This window comes from Rhinatrema bivittatum, chromosome 3, assembly GCF_901001135.1.
Source record: "Rhinatrema bivittatum chromosome 3, aRhiBiv1.1, whole genome shotgun sequence".
In the NCBI taxonomy this organism is placed as follows: Eukaryota; Metazoa; Chordata; class Amphibia; order Gymnophiona; family Rhinatrematidae; genus Rhinatrema; species Rhinatrema bivittatum.
Genome location: NC_042617.1, coordinates 301,582,299 through 301,601,933, shown reverse-complemented (window position 1 = coordinate 301,601,933; position 19,635 = coordinate 301,582,299). Strand labels below are relative to the sequence as shown.

Genomic DNA, 19,635 nt, shown 5'->3' with positions numbered 1-19,635 from the left:
TTCGGACAAGGGCACTGAATCACATAAATGACCCTGCTGGAACTACAATCAAAATGTACTCTCAAAGTATACTTATACGGAACTGATTCATGTTCAAACGTCTGACCCACCAGTACATGTGCACAAACAGAGCACCTCTTATAACAAACTTGTCCCTCTGCTTCTTGTGTACTATTCTCCTTCACTACTGAGGATACCAGTAAATCATTTAAATTACACCCTCTGGGTCTTGCAAAGATAGGTTTATTCTATAGAGAAGAGGGTAAAGATAGTATCGACCAATGCTGTAAAATGATTTTTTGGATCTGATGTGTCGTAGATGAAAATGGTAACACACAAACCATTTGTGTATTTTCAGACCTCTGCTTAGATTGAAGCAATAAATCTCGATTAGCGTATAACCCATGTTTAAACGCCCGTTTAATTACTTTTTTAGGATACCCTTTAGAGAGGAACCTCTCCTTCATTTTTACAGCCTGTTTACTGTATTCTCCAATCCCATCACACAGCCTCCTTAATCGAAGAAACTGTCCTGTGGGGATGTTGTCCCGCAAATTTAAAGGATGAAAACTTTCATAATGAAGCAAATGATTTCTATCTGTTGCTTTGGAAAAAATTGTTGTAGCCAACTTCTCTTGATCTTTATACACCCAGGTCTAGAAATGCTATAGACCTTCTGTGACAAGTCAACGTAAACTGTAAATTGGCATCCAACGAGTTAAGCCATGTAACAAAAGCTTGCAAGCCCCTTTCAGACCCCTTCCAGACAAAAAAATGTCATCTATAAATCGCATCCAAATCTGGATATTCTGCCAAAAATCAGATACATAAATGTTGGTCTTTTCAAATTCAGAGACATACATGACAGTGAGGGAGCCATCATGGCTCCCATCGCTGTCCCCTTAATCTGCTGGTAAAACTGCCTTTTGTACTGGAAAAAATTCTATAGACGCCAGTTCCGTAATAAAGCAAGCCTTCTTTTCGGGAACATCTTGTGACAACCACAATTTTTTAACCAATTCTAATGCCACAGACTGTGGGATATTTGTATACAAAGACGTAACGTCCAAAGTTGCCAATGACGTTTGATCATCCACTACTTGAACTGTTTGAAATTTCAAAATGAAGTCTGCCGAGTCTCTAATATAAGATTGTTCCAATTTTACCAAAGGGCTGAGAAAGGTATCTACATATTTAGACAATGGTTCTAAAATAGATTGAATACCTGACACAATGGGACGTCCCGGTGGTGAAACTAATGATTTGTGGATTTTAGGCACTGTATAAAATACAGGGGTAGATGGATACAATTCAGTCAAAAAATCTCTTTCTTTCTGAGTAATCAATCTCTGTTGTACTGCTGTCTCCAAAACCCTCAGCTAAATGCATTTGTAAATCTTTAGTGGGCTACATCAGATCCAAAAAATCTTTTTACAGCATTGGTCGATACTATCTTTACACTCTTCTCTACAGAGGTAAGATACTTTATTGGACTTCTAAGTATTAGGAGAGGCTTATGTTAAAATATTGATGAGGAAGGTTAAGTAAGTTCTTTTTGATTATTAGGTCAAATTGCTGTAGATAACACGGAATGGAAATGTGAAGTTTTGAAATACGTGGAGAATATCGGCAGCAGCCAGAAGAAGGAAGTAATTTGGTGGCAAATGAATGGTAGGCGGTATAGATGCGGGTTTCAACAATGACGTTTGTTCAATGGAGATAGCATTAAGGATATGAAGTAGCTGTGATCTGTTGAGTTTTGTAGTAGCTAGGGGGATGGTAACTACCCTCCCGTCTTTAAAGGATATAAGATGAGGTATGGTAGGAGTGTATAGAGATTGGTGAAGTTTATGCGTAAATAGGCAATGTTGATTTATTTATATTTAGCAGCATTGAAGATGTAAATCATGCCCTTCGTGAAGATCGGTGTGAGGTTTGAAGACAGCGGATTGTGATTATTGGTGTAGGTATTTAAGAGTTTTTCTGCGAGGGGACATAGTTTGTAGAAGAGGGGAGGAATAAGAAATTTCAGAAACTGTTTTAATTATAATAATGTTTTTTCAAATTTTAAATGTAGAAAAAGAAATTGGATTCCAATGAAGTAAAGTTTTGGAAGTTTTAACAAAGACCAGTTGTGTATCTACAAACACAACGGGATATTGCAAGAACAGTGGGAGACTGAGAACCTTGCAAGGATATTGATTTGGAAGAAATGTATAAATGAATGCCCTTTATCTGTAGAACACTGAATGATGTTGAGACTCTTTGGGCCTCATTTTCTAAAGTATCGCAGGCCTGCAATACTTTAGAAAACTGCGCTAATGGGGGGCAGGGGTCAAAGCGGGGGGGGGGGCAGTCCTGCGCTAGCCAGCAGCGATCGCACCACCGCGGTGCGATCGCTGCCAGTTTCGCACCCAGTAGTGCCACCATAGAAGGTGTAGCTATTGGGCGTGAAGTAGGACGCGAAAAGGCCCTTACCTTTTCGCCATCCGCGGCGTCTTCGCAGAGTTGGCCCCGGTGACGCTCCGACTCCTCCTCTTCCGGGGCGACTCCGCCCCGATTTAGGTAGCGCAGGCGTGCGCTACCTTCGCAGACTATCGCAGGCTTGTGCTAACAGCGCAAGCCTGCGATAGCCTTGGTAAATAAGGCCCCTTGTTTGTTAACAAGTAGTTTCAAATTCCCCGGATGAAACCGTGAGGTGAAACAAGGGCCCTGTAGGGATTGATGGAAAGATCAAGGGATTGATAGAAAAAAGAGTGGTTTAAGGATGTAGGGACTGCTATTTATGCAAGTTTACAATAATTACAAGATCAAATCTTGAACAGGCAAAATTTAGAGAGTATATCATGAAAATTAATATTACATAAGAATAGATATATCAGGAAATAATATCTTATACACTCTCTGGGGTAGATCTTCAAACACGGCGCATTCGTGTACTTTTGCTGGCGCATCAGGCGCAAGCAAAAGTAAGCTGGATTTTAGTAGATACGCGCGTAGTCGCGCGTATCCGCTAAAATCCTGGATTGGCGCGCGCAAGGCTATCGATTACGTATAGCCGGCGCGCGCCGAGCCGCGCAGCCTACCCCCGTTCCCTCCGAGACCGCTCCGAAATCGGAGCGGCCTCGGAGGGAACTTTCTTTTGCCCTCCCCTCACCTTCTCCTCCCTTCTCCTCCCTTCCCCTACCTAACCCACCCGCCCGGCCCTGTCTAAACCCCCCCTTACCTTTGTCGGAGGGAGACGTAAATCCCCGCGCGCCAGCGGGCCGCTAGCGCGCCGGGACGCGACCTGGGGGCGGGTCCGGAGGGCGCGGCCACGCCCCCGGACCACCCCGGGCCGTAGCCACGCCCCTGGGCCCGCCCCCGGAACGCTCCCGACACGCCCCGAAAACGCCACGCGGTTCGGGCCCACCCCCGACACGCCCCCAACACGCCCCCCTCCGAAAACCCCGGGACTTACGCGAGTCCCGGGGCTCTGCGCGTGCCGGTAGGCCTATGTAAAATAGGCTCACCGGCGCGCAGGGCCCTGCTCGCCTAAATCCGCCCGGTTTTGGGCGGATTTAGGCGAGCAGGGCTCTTAAAATCCGCCCCTCTATATTCAAGTCCTCTAATAGGAGGAGGCAGATACTTCTCTACCTAAGGAAATAAGAGTGCTACCTCTTAACAAAAAATTGCCAGACATTTAAACAGTGAACAACTTTTTTTTTTTTTAATGAGGGACTGGGAGTCTCTAAACAGGATGTTGCTGGGGATATAGATGTCATCGGGGTTTTCCCAACTAAGAATTGGTTAATTGAGGTGGATTGAAAAAAACATAAGTGTTTTCCAAGTATTTTACCACACACTTACATGGAAATCTCAAAAAATATCTGCCCCCAATTAACAAGACCTGTGGTCTTAGCAAGAGGAAAGCTTTTCTCCTCTTCTGGGTCTCACGTGAGACATCTGGGAAAGCACGTACTCTACATCCCATAAAACTCTCATTTCTATATCTCAATACCATTTTTAATAGCCATTCCCTATCAGTCTCTAGTGCCAAAGTCAATATGAGGTTTGCAGGGACTGCTATCTCCGAGTCTGTCGTCTCCAGAATTGCAGAAAGATCAAGTGGCTGTTCCTGTACTAATCTTATAAGATCCATATCTCCTTCTTGTTCCACAGCTGCTCTTCTGAACTTAGGTAATTTATTTTTATTTATTTATTTAACATATTTTGTATACCGTCATTTGGTTTAGCCATCACAATGGTTTACATGAAAAAAAATATATATATATATGAGTACAGAGTAAAATTAGGGATTTAACAGAGAGTAAATAGAATATCTTTGATATTGGTGGAAATGCAGAATCTGAGATCTTAAGAACTTCTGTTAAATATTTCTTAAAGACCTCTCTAGGAGATCTTAAAGGTATCTGAGGAAAATTTATGAACCTCAGATTTCTGCCTTTTACCAGATTCTCAAGATTTTCGATTTTCAAAGCAGTATTAGTTTTATCTTTTATCATCAATACTTGAGACTGTTGAATTCCATTTAATTCAGTCCTGATAGAGGAAACCTGCTTTTCCAGTTCCAAATAGTTATTAGAAACGACTTCAATTTTAACTTCCTGTTGTTTAACTTGCTCTGTAACTGGAATCAGTTGTTGGAGAATAGATAGTCTCTTTCATTTATAGCTTCCCACAGCGTTTCAAGTGAGAAAGTTTGAGGTCTTACCATAGATGGAATTTCTAATGTGGGAATTCCCCCAACCACTCCTGCAATTACCTCCCTAGATTCTCCTCCTTCCATTCTGGCTTGCCCTGGAGTCTCTCTCGGGCTTGAAGTTGTCACCGTTGCTCCTCCCGGCCCCGCATGGTAGGCCTACTCAACACTTCGGTTGTGGATTTCCTGCCCTGGTTGTAGAGCTCCTCTTCTGGCAGCAGGATTCGCCAGAGGTGTCCTCTCAACGGAACTGAATGAAGATGTTGAGCCAGGGAGAGAGGGGAGCTCACATTCCCCTCCTCCTCTCTCCAGCGGCTGGCGTCGCTGCGCCAAACGAGGGCGTCCATTGGCCCAGTTATGGATGTCGCTGGGGTCGTCGCGGGGTATGAAGTTCTCGGCTTTCATTTCCTCCCCATTTAGAAGAAAGGGAAATCGCAGACAACAGTAATTAAACTCTCACTGAGAGTGCTCATGCCATGCTGAACTGTCTGGCGGCCATGTTGGATCCGCCCCCTCTATCAGGATGTAGGGACTGCTATAAAGGGAAGAATTGAGGAATGAATTGTTTGATCTAATGAGACAGATGTAAAACAGATATTGTGGTAAAGTCCAATTGAATAACCAAGTGTGGGTAGATTGAATTTGGTGAGTTTTCATGTATTTGGATTGGTTTTATGAATGTAATAAGTATGTATGAGTATGTGTGAGTATGAGTGGGATATTTTAAATTAATAATTGTGGTAAAAAATGATTGGATAAATATTATATATTGTACAAATGATAAATGTAATATGAATGTTTTTTGATATTTTTCTAAATGACAGTAAAAAGAGAATTTCTTGTGAAAACTTGATATGTACTTATATACCACTCCATTGAGAATGTATTTTGTTGTTAATTATAGAGCACAAAGAAATAGGGATATTGCCTACATTTTGGCTATCTATAGAGGAGGAATATCCTAGTTGTTAGAGCAATGGGCTATGCACCAGGAGACCATGGTTTGAGTCCTGCTGTTGCTCCTTGAGACCTTGGGCAAGTCACTTTATCCTCCATTATCTCAGGTACAAACTTAGATTACAAGCCCCCTGGGGATAGGGAAATACCTACAGTACCTGAATGTAAACCGATGTGATATCTCAGCTTGAATGTTGGTATATAAATAAATATATATGAGAAAGGTGTGTGTATGAGAGGGTGGGTGTGTGTGTGTCTATGAGGGAGAGTGCCTGCACTTGTGCATGTGTGAGAATACCTGTACATATATATGTGTGAGAGAGGTTAAAGTTTGGGCACCCTGCTACAATCTCAAGAGAACTGGAAATCTAAAGTTCCCAGGAATGGAGAGTGGGAGATTTTTTTTTTTTTTTTTATCCTTGTTAGTTTTTTTTTTTATTTTTATCATTTTAACACTTACAGCAACATAAATCTCACGTACAGAAAAGCAGTTCAATAAATTTATAAAGAAAAATATTATTTTGCACTTTAACATACTTACAGAACTATTGCAATTCCCCTTAAAGAAACCTAAACCAAAGGGGGCAGAAAATAAGGGAGAATAAAAAGAAAGAAAAAAACAGCATGCATGTAACAGGCAATAGCGTGATTTTAAGGCAGTCATTTACATAATATGATCTTCTCACTAGGGTTCCTTATTGGAGGTAATAACTACCCTCCTGGCATTACGGAAAGATTTTAATTGCTTGGGATAAAAGAAAATAAAGCACTCTGTTGAAGATTTAGCAACACATTTTCAGGGATACTTTAGAACAAATGAAAATCCCAAAGCAACTACTTGAGCTCTTAATGCTAGAAAATCTCGTCTCCTGTCCTGCGTTACAGGAGCAAAATCGGGATATACACGTATCTGTATGCCCCGAAAGGGCAAATCTATATTTCTAAAGTATCTTTTCATTATTTCACTGATATCCCTTTCTGAAATAAAAGAAACCATTAATGTAGCACATTCGTAAAATTCAGAAGTAGAATCCTCCAAGAATTTGGTCAAATTCCCTGTATTTGTACTACTTTGTAGGATATCTCTATTCCTTGCTGATACCGGTAAATAAAAGAGCTTATTTACCAAGGGGATCTCTCCCTCCTGGAATTTCAAGATTTCCATAAAATATTTTTTTAACGAAACATAAGGGAGTTTGCCTACTATCTTGGGGAAGTTTAAGAATCGTAAATTCAAATGTCTCAAATGATTCTCTAAATGTTCCAGCCTGCGTGAAACAGAATTAAGATCTTTCACCGTCTTAGCATTACAGTCTTGGGACCTCATCAAATCAACTTCCATAGTCTCCAAACGCGGCTTTATTTCTCTTATCTGGGTGTCGTGGGAATCAAATTTATGATCAAAAGAATCAAATTTATCTTGAAATTCTCCCATTGAGTTCCCTAGTGCCGCCACTAGGTCCCAGATTGCATCCAGTGTGACTGTTGCTGGCTTAATGGGCATCGGAAAGCAAGGGGCGCTAGAAAAACTCACACACTTTCACCACAGGAGATATTCCAGCCAGTGAATCTTCCCCTTCAGCAACCGCTGCTCCCTCCAGAAACCTCCATCTCCCTCTCCCGTGTTGGAGTTGACCCGGGAGGCGCTGAAGTCAAAACTTCCACTCATGATGGTTCCAGGCACTCTGGGGGCTGTATTGGAGCTACGGCGTCTCCTGCTCTCTGAGTTCCTCCTGCTGATGTCGCCTTAGCCACGTCATGACTCTGCGACCCGGCCGTCTGAGAAAGGTCGGGGAAGGTAGCAATCACGGGCATACGAGGATCCGGGGGGCTCAGTGTAATTTCCCCCGGCGAGACCGACGCTCCCTCGCCGGCACCCGCAACGGAGACTTCTCCTCCCGATTTCACCGCCTTAGCAGGTATGAAGGAGGTTATAAGTCGCTGAGTTATAGGAATCTCCGGGTCCGAAGGAAAGACAAGGAGTTTTCCTTTTCTCTTTGCAGGCATCTTGAAAATTATTCCTGGAACGGAGCTCAGCGTTTTCGTGATCTGCTCACGCTGCCATCTTGCCCCCATCCTTGTTAGTTTTAATTATTGGATGTGATGGATCTGCAGTTTTGAAATATTTTATTAGTGTTTGGTAATATTTTAAACATTTTTATACATGTTTTTAATTGGCTGAATTTATCAGCAGATTTGATATTCTTTTTATTGTTATGTTTAATGTTTTATATTTCTTGTTTGTGCTTGCTTTGCTTACAGAGTTTGGTTTCTTGTGATTTCCAGTTCAGTTTTTGTCTGCACGTTTCAATTTATATTTTATGATCTCTTTATTCTGTAGTTGGTGAGAGTCTATCTGTGTTCTGCTTGTGTGACTGAGGCTTTAGGTATTCTGCTAGCATGTGGTTTCTGTATAGGGATTTACAACAACCTGGCTTTAATCCGTTTTCCTAATAGGAGGTGTATTGGTGTTTAGGGCCTGATGTAATATTTGCAGTATGGCTTTTTCATAGGTTGAGTGAAGGCAATTATGATATGGAAGGCTTACTGTATTGGAATTATAATTCAGTTTATTCCTGGCTTTCTGTGGGCCAAGTCCACACCCAGAGCACTTTACCATAGGCCTAATATCATATGGGATCCAGTAAACCACCTTGATCGTCTAATAAATGATTATTATTGAAAATGTGTTTTTTTGCAGTATATGCCTATATAATATATATGTTGTTGTAAGTGATATTTTTACTTCAGAAGATTGTACTTTGAACGTCTATTTTCCATATGCAATTTGCCTTTTTAGGCTGGGGAAGTTAATACATTTTAAAATGGAAAAGAATGCATAAATTTTAATTATGTGGGGAGAGGAGGGAAGGGGAATGAAATGCTGTAAGGTTTGTCTAGGCTATCTCATACCCTTGCATCAGCCCTAAGAGAGAGTGTGTCACACACACTCCCAGCATTCACCAACCTCTCACACCCCCAGGGGGCAGATCCTGGAGAAGGGTGGGAGGAAGACAATAGGGAATGCAGGAGTCCTGTTTCTAGACCCAGGAGGTGGGGCAGCCAAAGATTGCCCCGTCCCATTAAACATTTCTCCAGCGCCCCCTAGTGTGAATGCCGAAGACTGAGAACAAGAAAATAACAGGCCCAAAACCTGCATGGTTAGAGCAGTGCCCTGCAAGGAGGGAAGCCAGGGTTCAAATCCTATTGCCATTCCTTGGGACCTTGGGCAAGTCCCTTCACCCTCTATTGCCTTCCCCATGCCCTGGCCCTCGGTGATTTCACCTGCGCCGAGCCATGGTGAAGGGGGGGGGGGGAGGGGCACCATTTCATTCTTCACCTCAGGAAGCAGATTGCCTTGAGCCACCCCTGTGCAACTGTTATGGCAGCCACCTTCCCCTCCATCCCTGGAGATCAAGCACATTACCACTGTAACATGCCTAAGATCCAAAGCTTCTTGCCTGCAGCATACTGTGCACAGAGTTATTTTAACAAGTCTTGCTATAACATCTTAGCGCTTCAAAACCTTTGGCTGTGACGAAATCCACTGTTCAGCCAGTTCCCCTTACAAGTTCCTCCCTTGCTCACCCCTCACCTCTCCCAAGGCTTCCCTCAAAGCACTCTCTGCCCTGCCCTGCCCAGCTTGCATACCTGTTCCAGGGTGATGATTATACTGGAGACCGGCGGCAGCTTGTGCATGATTACCATGTAGGCAGGGTACAGCCCGAGCATACAGGTCTGGCACACAATGAGCAGCCCAGCCACGGTGGCAGAGAAGAGGCGGGGGAAGCGGGTGGTGGGGAACCAGCCACCCCACAGATGCAGAGCCTTGAAGGGCACCAGCAGGGTGCAGGAGAACATGCAGAGCCAGGTGAACACCACTGTCTGGAACTTCCCAAAGGCGAAAAACAGGAGATCAAACTCCAGCACTGACCTGTGACTGCAGAAAGGGATTAACAGAACAAGCTGACGTTCTCCCCACTGTGTGACCAAGGCACTCGCCTGGCAGGACCAAGCGCAGAAATGATAAATTACTTACACACATATCCCCAGTGCACATTTACAGCCCACATATATAGTACTATCTGCTATACAAGTGCACGTAGCCATTGAACACGTGAGCACATACTGATATGGAATATACACGCACACCACCCCCCATTCACAGGCACAGAGCCTCGAGTCATGCCTGGGACTCTCTTACCTCCCCTGGTCGATGAGGTCCGCAGCCACGCTGCCGATGATGAACACGCAGAATATGGCGATGAATACGTGGTAAATCATGCGGAAGTGCCCTGTCTCCATCAGCTCACTGCGGGACAGCAGAGGGTAAAGTATCATGGACAGTGGAAGGGGAGTGGCAGAAAATGACCCCCAGAGTCAGGAGGAGAAAAGGGGGAGATGCCTAGAGTGAGGAAGAGACGAGAAGGGAGACCAGGTGCGGGAGGGAAGGAAAGGGGGAGACCTTAGAGCAGGAAGCAGAAAACATTTTGACAGTAAGGAGGAGAGACCCTGAGAATTAAATAGGGAAGGAGAGAACCCATCTTCCACCCACCACTTCTTTCTCTGCGCCTCCCAGTTGAGCTGCCTTCTTCCCCAGTCCCATCTTGAGGGGCCGATGCAATATTTATGCGCAGAAAGTGGGTGCTGAGCAGTCAGCGTCCGCTTTCCTAACGCGCCATGCAATACTTAAATTAGAGATTGCCTTATCAAGGAGCCCGAGAGCATCGGCCATCCGCCGATTAGGAAAACCGACCCCGAGTTTATCGCCATCGGTTTTCCTAAACACCGCACAGCCAGGGGTTCAGGAAATGGACGCTTGTCAATTGAAAGTCCATTTCCTGCACCCGACTGCCGGTGCTTTTTTTAAAACTTTTTTTTAGTCTAGTTTTTCCTCCTACTTAATATCGCAACGATATTAAGTAGGAGGCAGTACAGAAAAGCAGTTTTTTCTGCTTTTCTGTACTAGTTTTAGGAGTGCTCAGCTATTTACGCCTGCATGTGATGAGTGCTATTAGATTCACTCTGCGTTGGATGTGCGTTGTGGAGGCGCTAATCCCCTTATTGCATAAGGGGATTAATTAGCGCCCATACAACCCGCATCCAACTGCGAGTTATACAGTGCGCTCGGCTGAGCGCAGTGTTTTGCATCGGCCCCTTTGTCGGTCACACTTGCAGGCTTGTCACCACAACCACCGGTCCTCTAACTGCACGTACTCACTCCAGAAGTGACTGTCGCTCCACAAAGACTTTCTTTTTCTCCAAAAATCTCGCATGTTGCCTAAAATGATTTAAAAAAATAAAAAAATGAAAGATATTTCTGGGGAACATGTCAGAGCAGGGAAGGCAAAGGTACGTCAGCTAGATTTACAATTAAGAGTTGCCACCGGACCTGGGTTAGCCCCAACAGGCTGCTTTTACTCCATGGTGTCTATGGACTTTTCCTTTCTTAAGGAAATTAAAACTAAAAAGACCATAGAGACCCAGGGGTAAAAGCAGCACTGGCTCAGTCTGACAGGGCTGAACAAGGTCCAGAGGCAGCTGCATCCATACCAAGGCCCTGCCTCATATAATCAGTTCCCCTGCTTCTAGCCAGCACTCAGAGATCTCCTGTACAGAGCTTACAGATGCACCTTGGATAGTGAAGGCACAATACTGCATCTAAAGTCATAATGCCATCCCTGCGTCTGATATAGAGAAAAAAGCCTTACAAAGATGAAACGAACCAGTAAATTTCAAACAACACACATATTCATCCAACACTAAATAATATTTTGTTCTATGGGACCGTCATATAAACCCCAGTTATTAACGTCTTTTAGAGCATTAAATTATGCTCCATTGATAACTCAACGGGGTGCAGTTTTAATCATTGGTCCAATTTTCAGAATTTTTAAGTATTTTTTTAAGAGTTTCAAAAAATAAGTTTTTGGTTTTTTTAAAAGTGCACTTTTTTAAAAAATTGGACCAGTGATTAAAACTGCACCCCGTTGAGTTATCAATGGAGCATAATTTAATGCTCTAAAAGACGTTAATAACTGGGGTTTATATGACGGTCCCATAGAGCATCACTGTGTCTGAAGCAGTCAGAAGAAAGGTGATGAAAAACAGGAAATGTTTTTTGTTTGGTCTAGGTCAGTAACAATGACTCCATGGCACCCACGCCAGAGGCGGTGTACGGTACAATCTGGAAGGGGACACAAGCCTCCTGGCTGGCCTCCAGGCTTCAAGGTCCTGGTAGGGAAAAGGAGCAGAGAAACTCTGATTCTGTGTTGTGTGTGTGCTCTGGGGACAGTGGCCCAGGGAGAACTGATGGCGTGGCACGCGTGCAACAGACCGGGGAGCACTTCTGAGCCCTGGCCCATGTGCACAGCACCTACCCTTTCAGCCTGCCAGCGCCGAAGCTTCTTGTCTTTGCAAAAGTATGGACGATGAGATAAATTACTGATTTTTTTTCTTCTGATGAGAGAGCACCGCGGCTTCCCTCTCCCCCATCCACACCTACAATGGTTTCTCATCTTTCCTTTCACTGCAGTCTCTGCCTCCTCTTTCCTCTTCCCTCCCAGTGGCTCCTCACTACCTCCACCCTGCAAGATTAAAGCAGCAGTATCCCATCCCCACCACTCCTGACATTACTACCAAATATGTCTGTATAATATCTCTAGCTTAATATTTCTTTTTACGATACTATATTCTCCTCCAGTTTAGACACTCTTGCCTGTCCTCTTACCCATCCTGCAGGGTGCACCAAACCCCAAGCTTGATTCGCTCCCAGAATTTGCTTCCTATGTTCCTGTGTGTGCTCTGCAGAGTGTCTCTGACTAAACTCCCGTGCCCATGCTGATCTCTTAAGAACATAAGAATTGCCCTACTGGGTCAGACCAAAAGTCCATTAAGCCCAGCATCCTATTTCCAACAGTGGCTAGCCAGGTCACAACTATCTGGCATTATCCAAAGGGCTAGATAGATTCCATACTGCTTATCCCAGCAACAAGCAGCTTGGATTCAATGCAAATTTCACAACGAAAGTTGCTGTTTCCTGCATGTCAGATGTTCCTCAGACAGTTGACGCGTGGACAGTGCAGTAGTCTCTTTATGTATGACATACAACTTATCTATGTGTCGAGTTTATTGAGTCTCAAGAATAGTCACTAAATTGCATCCAAATAAGTTTGTTGCTGTAAATGTGCGTGCAAAATTTAATTATGTCTCCTCTGAAATAGGTCCAGTGCAATAGTATTAGGCAGCCTAGGTGAAACTTCAGCCTTGCACCCTCTCTAATTAACTTTCAGGATCTTAACTCCACCCCAGCCTGAGGTTTTGATAATTAAACTCAGCAATCATGATCACCCCACTATCAACTCTCCTCAAATGATCCTATAAGACACATTAGACATCTGACTTTTAAATATTAAACTTTGTTTTGTGTCTGATGAGGGTATAAGAACATAAGACTTGTTATACTGGGTCAGACCAAAGGTCCATCAAGCCCAGTATCCTGTTTCCAACAGTGGTCAATCCAAATCACAAGTACCTGGCAAGTATCAAGTCTGCTATTGCACTTGCTAAGCAACACAACCTTGTCCATCTGACAAGCTTTCTTACCTCCAACATCACTACCATTTTGCCACACTCATTTCCCTCCTCAAACTGCCTTTGCCTACCACCCCACCTTCACTTTCTGCCCAGACCATGACTGACTACTTTTATGACAAGGTTAACAAAATTAGTCTCAAGTTCTGAACCAGATCACCTCTATCTCCCCTCACTCGCTTCATTCCTTCCCCTGACACCCTCTCCTCCTTCTCTAAAATCACAGTAGAGGAACTTGTCTATCTTTCCTCCTCCTACAACTCATTACTTGTTCCTCTGACCCTATTCCCACTGACCTCCTCAGCCCTATTTCCCCTGCAGTCACCCCTTCCATTTGCCCCATCTTCAATCTTTCACTTTCCACTGCAGCTGTTCCCGCTGCCTTCAAACATGCTATGATCACACTATTCTTCAAAAATCTCTCCCTACCTGCCCTGGTAACTATTGTCCCATCTCTCTCCTCCCTTTTGCATCTAAACTATTGAACATGCTATTCACCTCCACTGTCATGATTTTCTTTACATTCCACAAAAATAGCTCTTACCAAAGTCCCCAATGATTTCTTTATGGCAAAAACCAAAGGTCTTTACTCAATCCTTTTCCTCCTTGACCTATCTACTGCATTTGACACTGTTTATCACCACCTGCTTCTTGATAAGAACATAAGAAATTGCCATGCTGGGTCAGACCAAGAGTCCATCAAGCCCAGCATCCTGTTTCCAACAGAGGCCAAACCAGGCCACAATAAACTGGCAATTACCCAAACACTAAGAAGATCCCATGCTACTGATGCAATTAATAGTAGTGGCTATTCCCTGAGTAAACTTGATTAATAGCCGTTAATGGACTTCTCCTCCAAGAACTTATCCAAACCTTTTTTGAACCCAGCTACACTAACTGCACTAATCACATCCTCTGGCAACAAATTCCAGAGCTTAATTGGGCATTGAGTGAAAAATAATTTTCTCTGATTAGTCTTAAATGTTCTACTTGCTAACTTCATGGAATGTCCCCTAGTCCTTCTATTATTCGAAAGTGTAAATAACCAATTCACATCTACTTGATCTAGACCTCTCATGATCTTAAAGACCTCTATCTAATCCCCCCTCAGCCGTCTCTTCTCCAAGCTGAACAGTCCTAACCTCTTCAGCCTTTCCTCATAGGGGAGCTGTTCCATCCCCTTTATCGTTTTGGTTGCCCTTCTCTGTACCTTCTCCATCGCAACTATATCTTTTCTGAAATGTGGCGACCAGAATTGTATTCAAGGTGCGGTCTCACCATGGAGCGATACAGAGGCATTATGACATTTTCCGTTCTATTAACCATTCCCTTCCTAATAATTCCTAACATTCTGTTTGCTTTTTTGACTGCTGCAGCACACTGAGCTGATGATTTTAAAGTATTATCCACTATGATGCCTAGATCTTTTTTCTGGGTGGTAGTTCCTAATATGGAACCTAACATCGTGTAACTACAGCACGGGTTATTTTTCCCTATGTGCAACACCTTGCACTTGTCGACATAAAATTTCATCTGCCATTTGGATGCCCAATCTTCCAGTCTTGCAAGGTCCTCCTGTAATGTATCACAATCCGCTTGTTATTTAACTACTCTGAATAATTTTGTATCATCGGCAAATTTGATAACCTCACTCGTCGTATTCCATTCCAGATCATTTATATATATATTGAAAAGCACCGGTCCAAGTACAGATCCCTGAGGCACTCCACTGTTTACCCTTTTCCACTGAGAAAATTGACCATTTAATCCTACTCTTTGTTTCCTGTCTTTTAACCAGTTTGTAATCCACGAAAGGACATTGCCTCCTACCCCATGACTTTTTAGTTTTCTTAGAAGCCTCTCATGAGGGACTTTGACAAACGCCTTCTGAAAATCCAAATACACTACATCTACTGGTTCACCTTTATCCACATGTTTATTAACCCCTTCAAAATAATGAAGCAGATTTGTTAGGGAAGACTTCCCTTGGGTAAATCCATGTTGACTGTGTTCCATTAAACCATGTCTTTCTATATACTCTACGATTTATTTATTTATTTATTTATCGTGTTTTATATACCGTCATTCGGTTTCGCCATCACAACGGTTTACAAGTTTCGATGGGTAAGATGTTGTTAGGATGGGGATTAATATCATATTCATTTTGATTAACTCATATTCGATGGACAAAGTGTTAGAAGGTTAATAGATGCATTGATATACAAAGGGGTAGATTTTAAAAAACTGCGCCCATGTGTACTTTTGTTTGAGCGACCGGCGCAAACAAAAGTACGCTGGATTTTAATAGATACGCGCGTAGCCGCGCGTATCTTTTAAAAATCCGGGGTCGGCGCGCGCAAGGCTGCGCAAAATCGGCAGCCTGCCTCCATTCCCTCTGAGGCCGCTCCAAAATTGGAGCAGCCTCGGAGGGAACTTTCCTTCCACCCCCGCACCTTCCTCTCCCTTCCCCTCCCTAACCCACCCCCCGGCCCTATCTAAACCCCCTCTACCTTTGTTGTACAAGTTACGCCTGCCAGAAGCAGGCGTATCTTGCGCGTGCCGGGCTGGCCCCCGGTGAGCGATTCCCAGGCAACAGAGCCATTTCGGAGGCCTCGGCCACGCCCCCGAAACGCCCCAGGCCAGAACCACGCCCATGGCCCCGCCCCCAAATGACGCAACACCGCGACACGCCCCCCCAGGAAAACCCCGGGACTTACGCGTGTCCTGGGGCTGGCTCGGCAGCTGAGTGGGTAGACCCTTTTATAATTAGGGGCTAGGGCTAAATTCATTGTGGCTTTTTAGTTGAGAGTTTGAAGAGAGAGAGGAGCTCCAGCTTGAGTGGGCTCTTTTTAGTGTGTCCTACAGCCTTACTCAGTATATTTTTAGGGATACTCCCTGTGTACTGCCTACCACATTGGGAACTCCTTTAGTTAGAAGAGAAAAACTTTATAAGGATTTTTGACTGTTTTAAAGATTACTAAACTGGGTTACAGCCTGTGCGTCTGGAGATGGCCAACCCCCGAATCCAGAGGCCAGGTCACTGAAGACCTGCCAATATCCTTCTAGAGACAGGGAAGAGCTGCAGTGACAGTGAAATCCCAGGTTTTTGGGATTAGAGGATGTCTTTTTGTCACCCCCTCCTCTGTATTTGGAGACTGGGCAAGGAGCGTGACTCCTACAGCAAGGCCTTTCCTTCAGAGAGGCTCAATAAAGCAACCAAAGAAACAGAAGAGCAGCAAAGAAGACCCTTCACAGGATCTTCTCATGGGACACAGGCGTAGGCAGGGTAACAGTGTGAGGATGGCTAGAACTCAGGAGGGACTATGAAAACCTCTAAGGGGATCCCCTGCAGATTAGGAGCCCTCCAGAGTATGGGACCGTGAAGCTCTCGCTCAAAGAGAGTTAGAAATCCCCAGAAACCTGAGTCACTAGCACATACACAGAGAGTGAAAGGACACTCATTTGTACAGCCATATGTTTTGCCTGGATATTACATTGATTCCTTTCTAAAGAAATCAATACATTTTTACTTTTGAACACCCAGACCTGTGTTCTGCCTTCTTTGTCCCATCTAGCATCTGACATTACGTTGCATAGTTGCACCCCAGGGAGGGAGTCACCGTATCACCTATGCCACAAGCTTCCACTTACCCCCATAGAAAGGACTCACCCCCTGGGGTAATATCAGTGAGGGAACCTGTGGCAGAGGAAGTTAGCCCCAGAAATATATAGAAGTATATCTCACCTTTAGAAACGGTTACATTAAGCTGCCAACAAATAAATCAATGGTAAAAGCCAGAAGGATGCTTGGGTGCATAGGAAGAGGAAAAAGGAGGAGGATCCCACGGCACTTGGATCGCTTATACGATCTGAATATTACCGTATGTATAGATAAACTACAAGCACAGCTGCAGGTATGGACTCCCCTCCCACTGTCCCTTTTTGGTAGATGTGCCTTGCTGAAAATGGTGCTCGTACCAAAACATTTATATCTTCTCCATTTGGTTCCATGCTGGGTGACAGTAGGAGACCTCAGTCGCATGCACTCTAGTATCCAACATTTTTTATGGAAGGGAAAGCGCGCTCGCCTAGCATGTAGTGTATTGGAAAGCCCCTGGGAGCAAGGAGGCCTTAACATGCCAGATTTGCAGCTGTATAATGCGGCATTGCGCGTGTTTCATTGAAAAACTTCGTCAGGGCTCAGGCATCAATGTCTGTGTCTCTCTGTGAATGAAACTCCTCTCAGCGTATTATTGAAGCTCGGCGTTTTCAAAAATGGATGCTCAGAGACATAGACATTTATGCCCGAGCCCCTGATGAAGTTTTTCAACGAAACACGCGCAGTGTCGAGCGTTCCAGACAGAGCATTTAAAGCTAATGCCACTGCATATATTTGGGCGTTCCAGGCAGGGCATTTAAATTTTGTGCCGCTGCATAACATCATAACGATAAATGTCCTTATCCTGTGGTTATAAGGCATTGAATTGCTTTCTAACAGTGATTTACAAGTGTCTATATAACAGCAATTTATAAGTGTTTACATTATTTAAAAGCGTTAAAAAGAAAAATTAAGGTTGAATCTCCTTCAAAAAAATCTTTGTTGACAAACCCTATGATTACAAAAAAATGTGTTTGAGCAGTTCACTTTACACTTGGATATTGATAATACATCTTTATAAGTGAATATCGTCAAACACAGTGCAGTGTGTGGACATTTGCTCATGAATGAGGGTTTTGTCAAAAGCTCAATAATATTGGCATTATATATTACGTGGTTCACTATTGTTAAAGATTTTTTTATACCGACATTCGTTTAGTAATATCATATCGGTTTCCATTTAACATAACGGATAGCAACGGCACTTTACATTTGAACAGATGAGATAATTAGAATAATAAACAAGCTAGTCAATACAAAAAAATCTAAAGAACAATTGGGATACTTAAATAACCAAAACAATTGGGATACTTAAATAACCAAAACACATAATAAATATTGTGGGATAAAATACAAAGTTGAACACATGTGCAAAAAATTGAAGCTATGTAAAGTAGCAGGGAGTTTATCAAAAAGTTTGAAAAATAAGTGGAGAGCTGGGGGGGGGGGTGACAAGGGAGATGGTCGCCTACTGTTATTATACGAGTGAAAGTGCGTCAGGTAAATGCTTTATGCTTCTATATATTATCTAATGTGTGTGTGTATGAAACTCCCTCTTTCACTTTCTCATAAATTGACATCTGATTAAAAATCCAGATGTGGTCTACAGTTTGAACTACATCATAATGACACATGTAATACAGGGACCTGCATCATCTCAAATGCTCATGCTCAGTATTTATTTATTACCGTATGTAATTGTATTTATCCCTGGCTTACAATAACAACATAAATTATAATCTTAAATAATCATTGAGAACTCTTATGTTGCTTCAATAAAAGATTTTGCAACCCTCAAAAAAATGTCTCCAGGACCAATCCCAAAATAGTCTGCAGGACAAGCACCAAGCTCCCTCGGGATGGCAGGTAGAAAACTAGGAAAACAACTAGAATGATACACAAAAACAAAAAAGTAATAAATGGATAATTAATTATATAAAAATAAATATAAAAAAACATGTAAGATAAAATATTACAAATTTAATATCAAGAAAAGCATAAATACAATAAAAATCCGAAACATAAAATTAAAACAGTGATGAATGCAATACATTCGACATGGCCATGTTTTGACAAAGTGTCTGCAACAGGGATGATTACATAAAACGATTGTCTTTGGTTCCTATCTTGGTTCTTACCTTGGTATTTGTTATGTGTTATTTTTTCCCTCATTTACTTCTATTATGTCTTACCATTTTATATTAATTTAAAATTGTTATTATTTTCAATTATGTAATTCTATTGGATTATTATTTATTATGTTTTATTTCTTATCTTTTTAGCATTATTTACTATTGTTTGTTGTTTATTATAATGTTATTAATTTGATGAGAGATATTTTCCCGTTGATAGCAGAGCTGAATTAGCCATGTGGTCATGGCACTGTCCGTCAGGCTTCGGAGGTGGAGTTTAACCAAGCTGTTACAGAACTTAGCTCTGTGCAGCTGCGCGTGTGTCCCCCGCAGGAAGGCAGATTCTCCTCAGTCTGTCCTTTCTGTGAGCGGGAACGTACACGGAGCTGCTGTCTCCTCAGCCGGACAAGAAAGAAAAAACAAACCTCAACCAGGAGAGGAAAATCCCCTTACTTCTTAATCCCCCAAAAATCGGGGGGGGGGGGGGGGGGGCAGGGTCTGCGTCTGATTCTGGACCTTCGCGAGTTGAACAAACATCTGGTTCGAGAAAATTCGGAATGGTCTCCCCTAAAGACCATTCTTCCCCTTCTTCA

At 43.1% G+C, this 19,635-nt stretch overlaps 1 protein-coding gene across 1 annotated transcript in view; it reads right to left on the bottom strand.

The window, feature by feature from the left end:
* SOAT2 (sterol O-acyltransferase 2) overlaps positions 1-19,635 on the bottom strand; it is a 172,091-nt gene that overhangs the window by 107,034 nt on the left and 45,422 nt on the right. The window contains exons 5-7 of the mRNA XM_029595059.1: positions 10,881-10,940; positions 9,864-9,971; positions 9,311-9,599 (exon numbers count right to left, since the gene is read on the bottom strand). Coding sequence (XP_029450919.1) covers positions 9,311-9,599; positions 9,864-9,971; positions 10,881-10,940 — 457 coding nt within the window. The remainder of the gene's footprint in view (positions 1-9,310; positions 9,600-9,863; positions 9,972-10,880; positions 10,941-19,635) is intronic.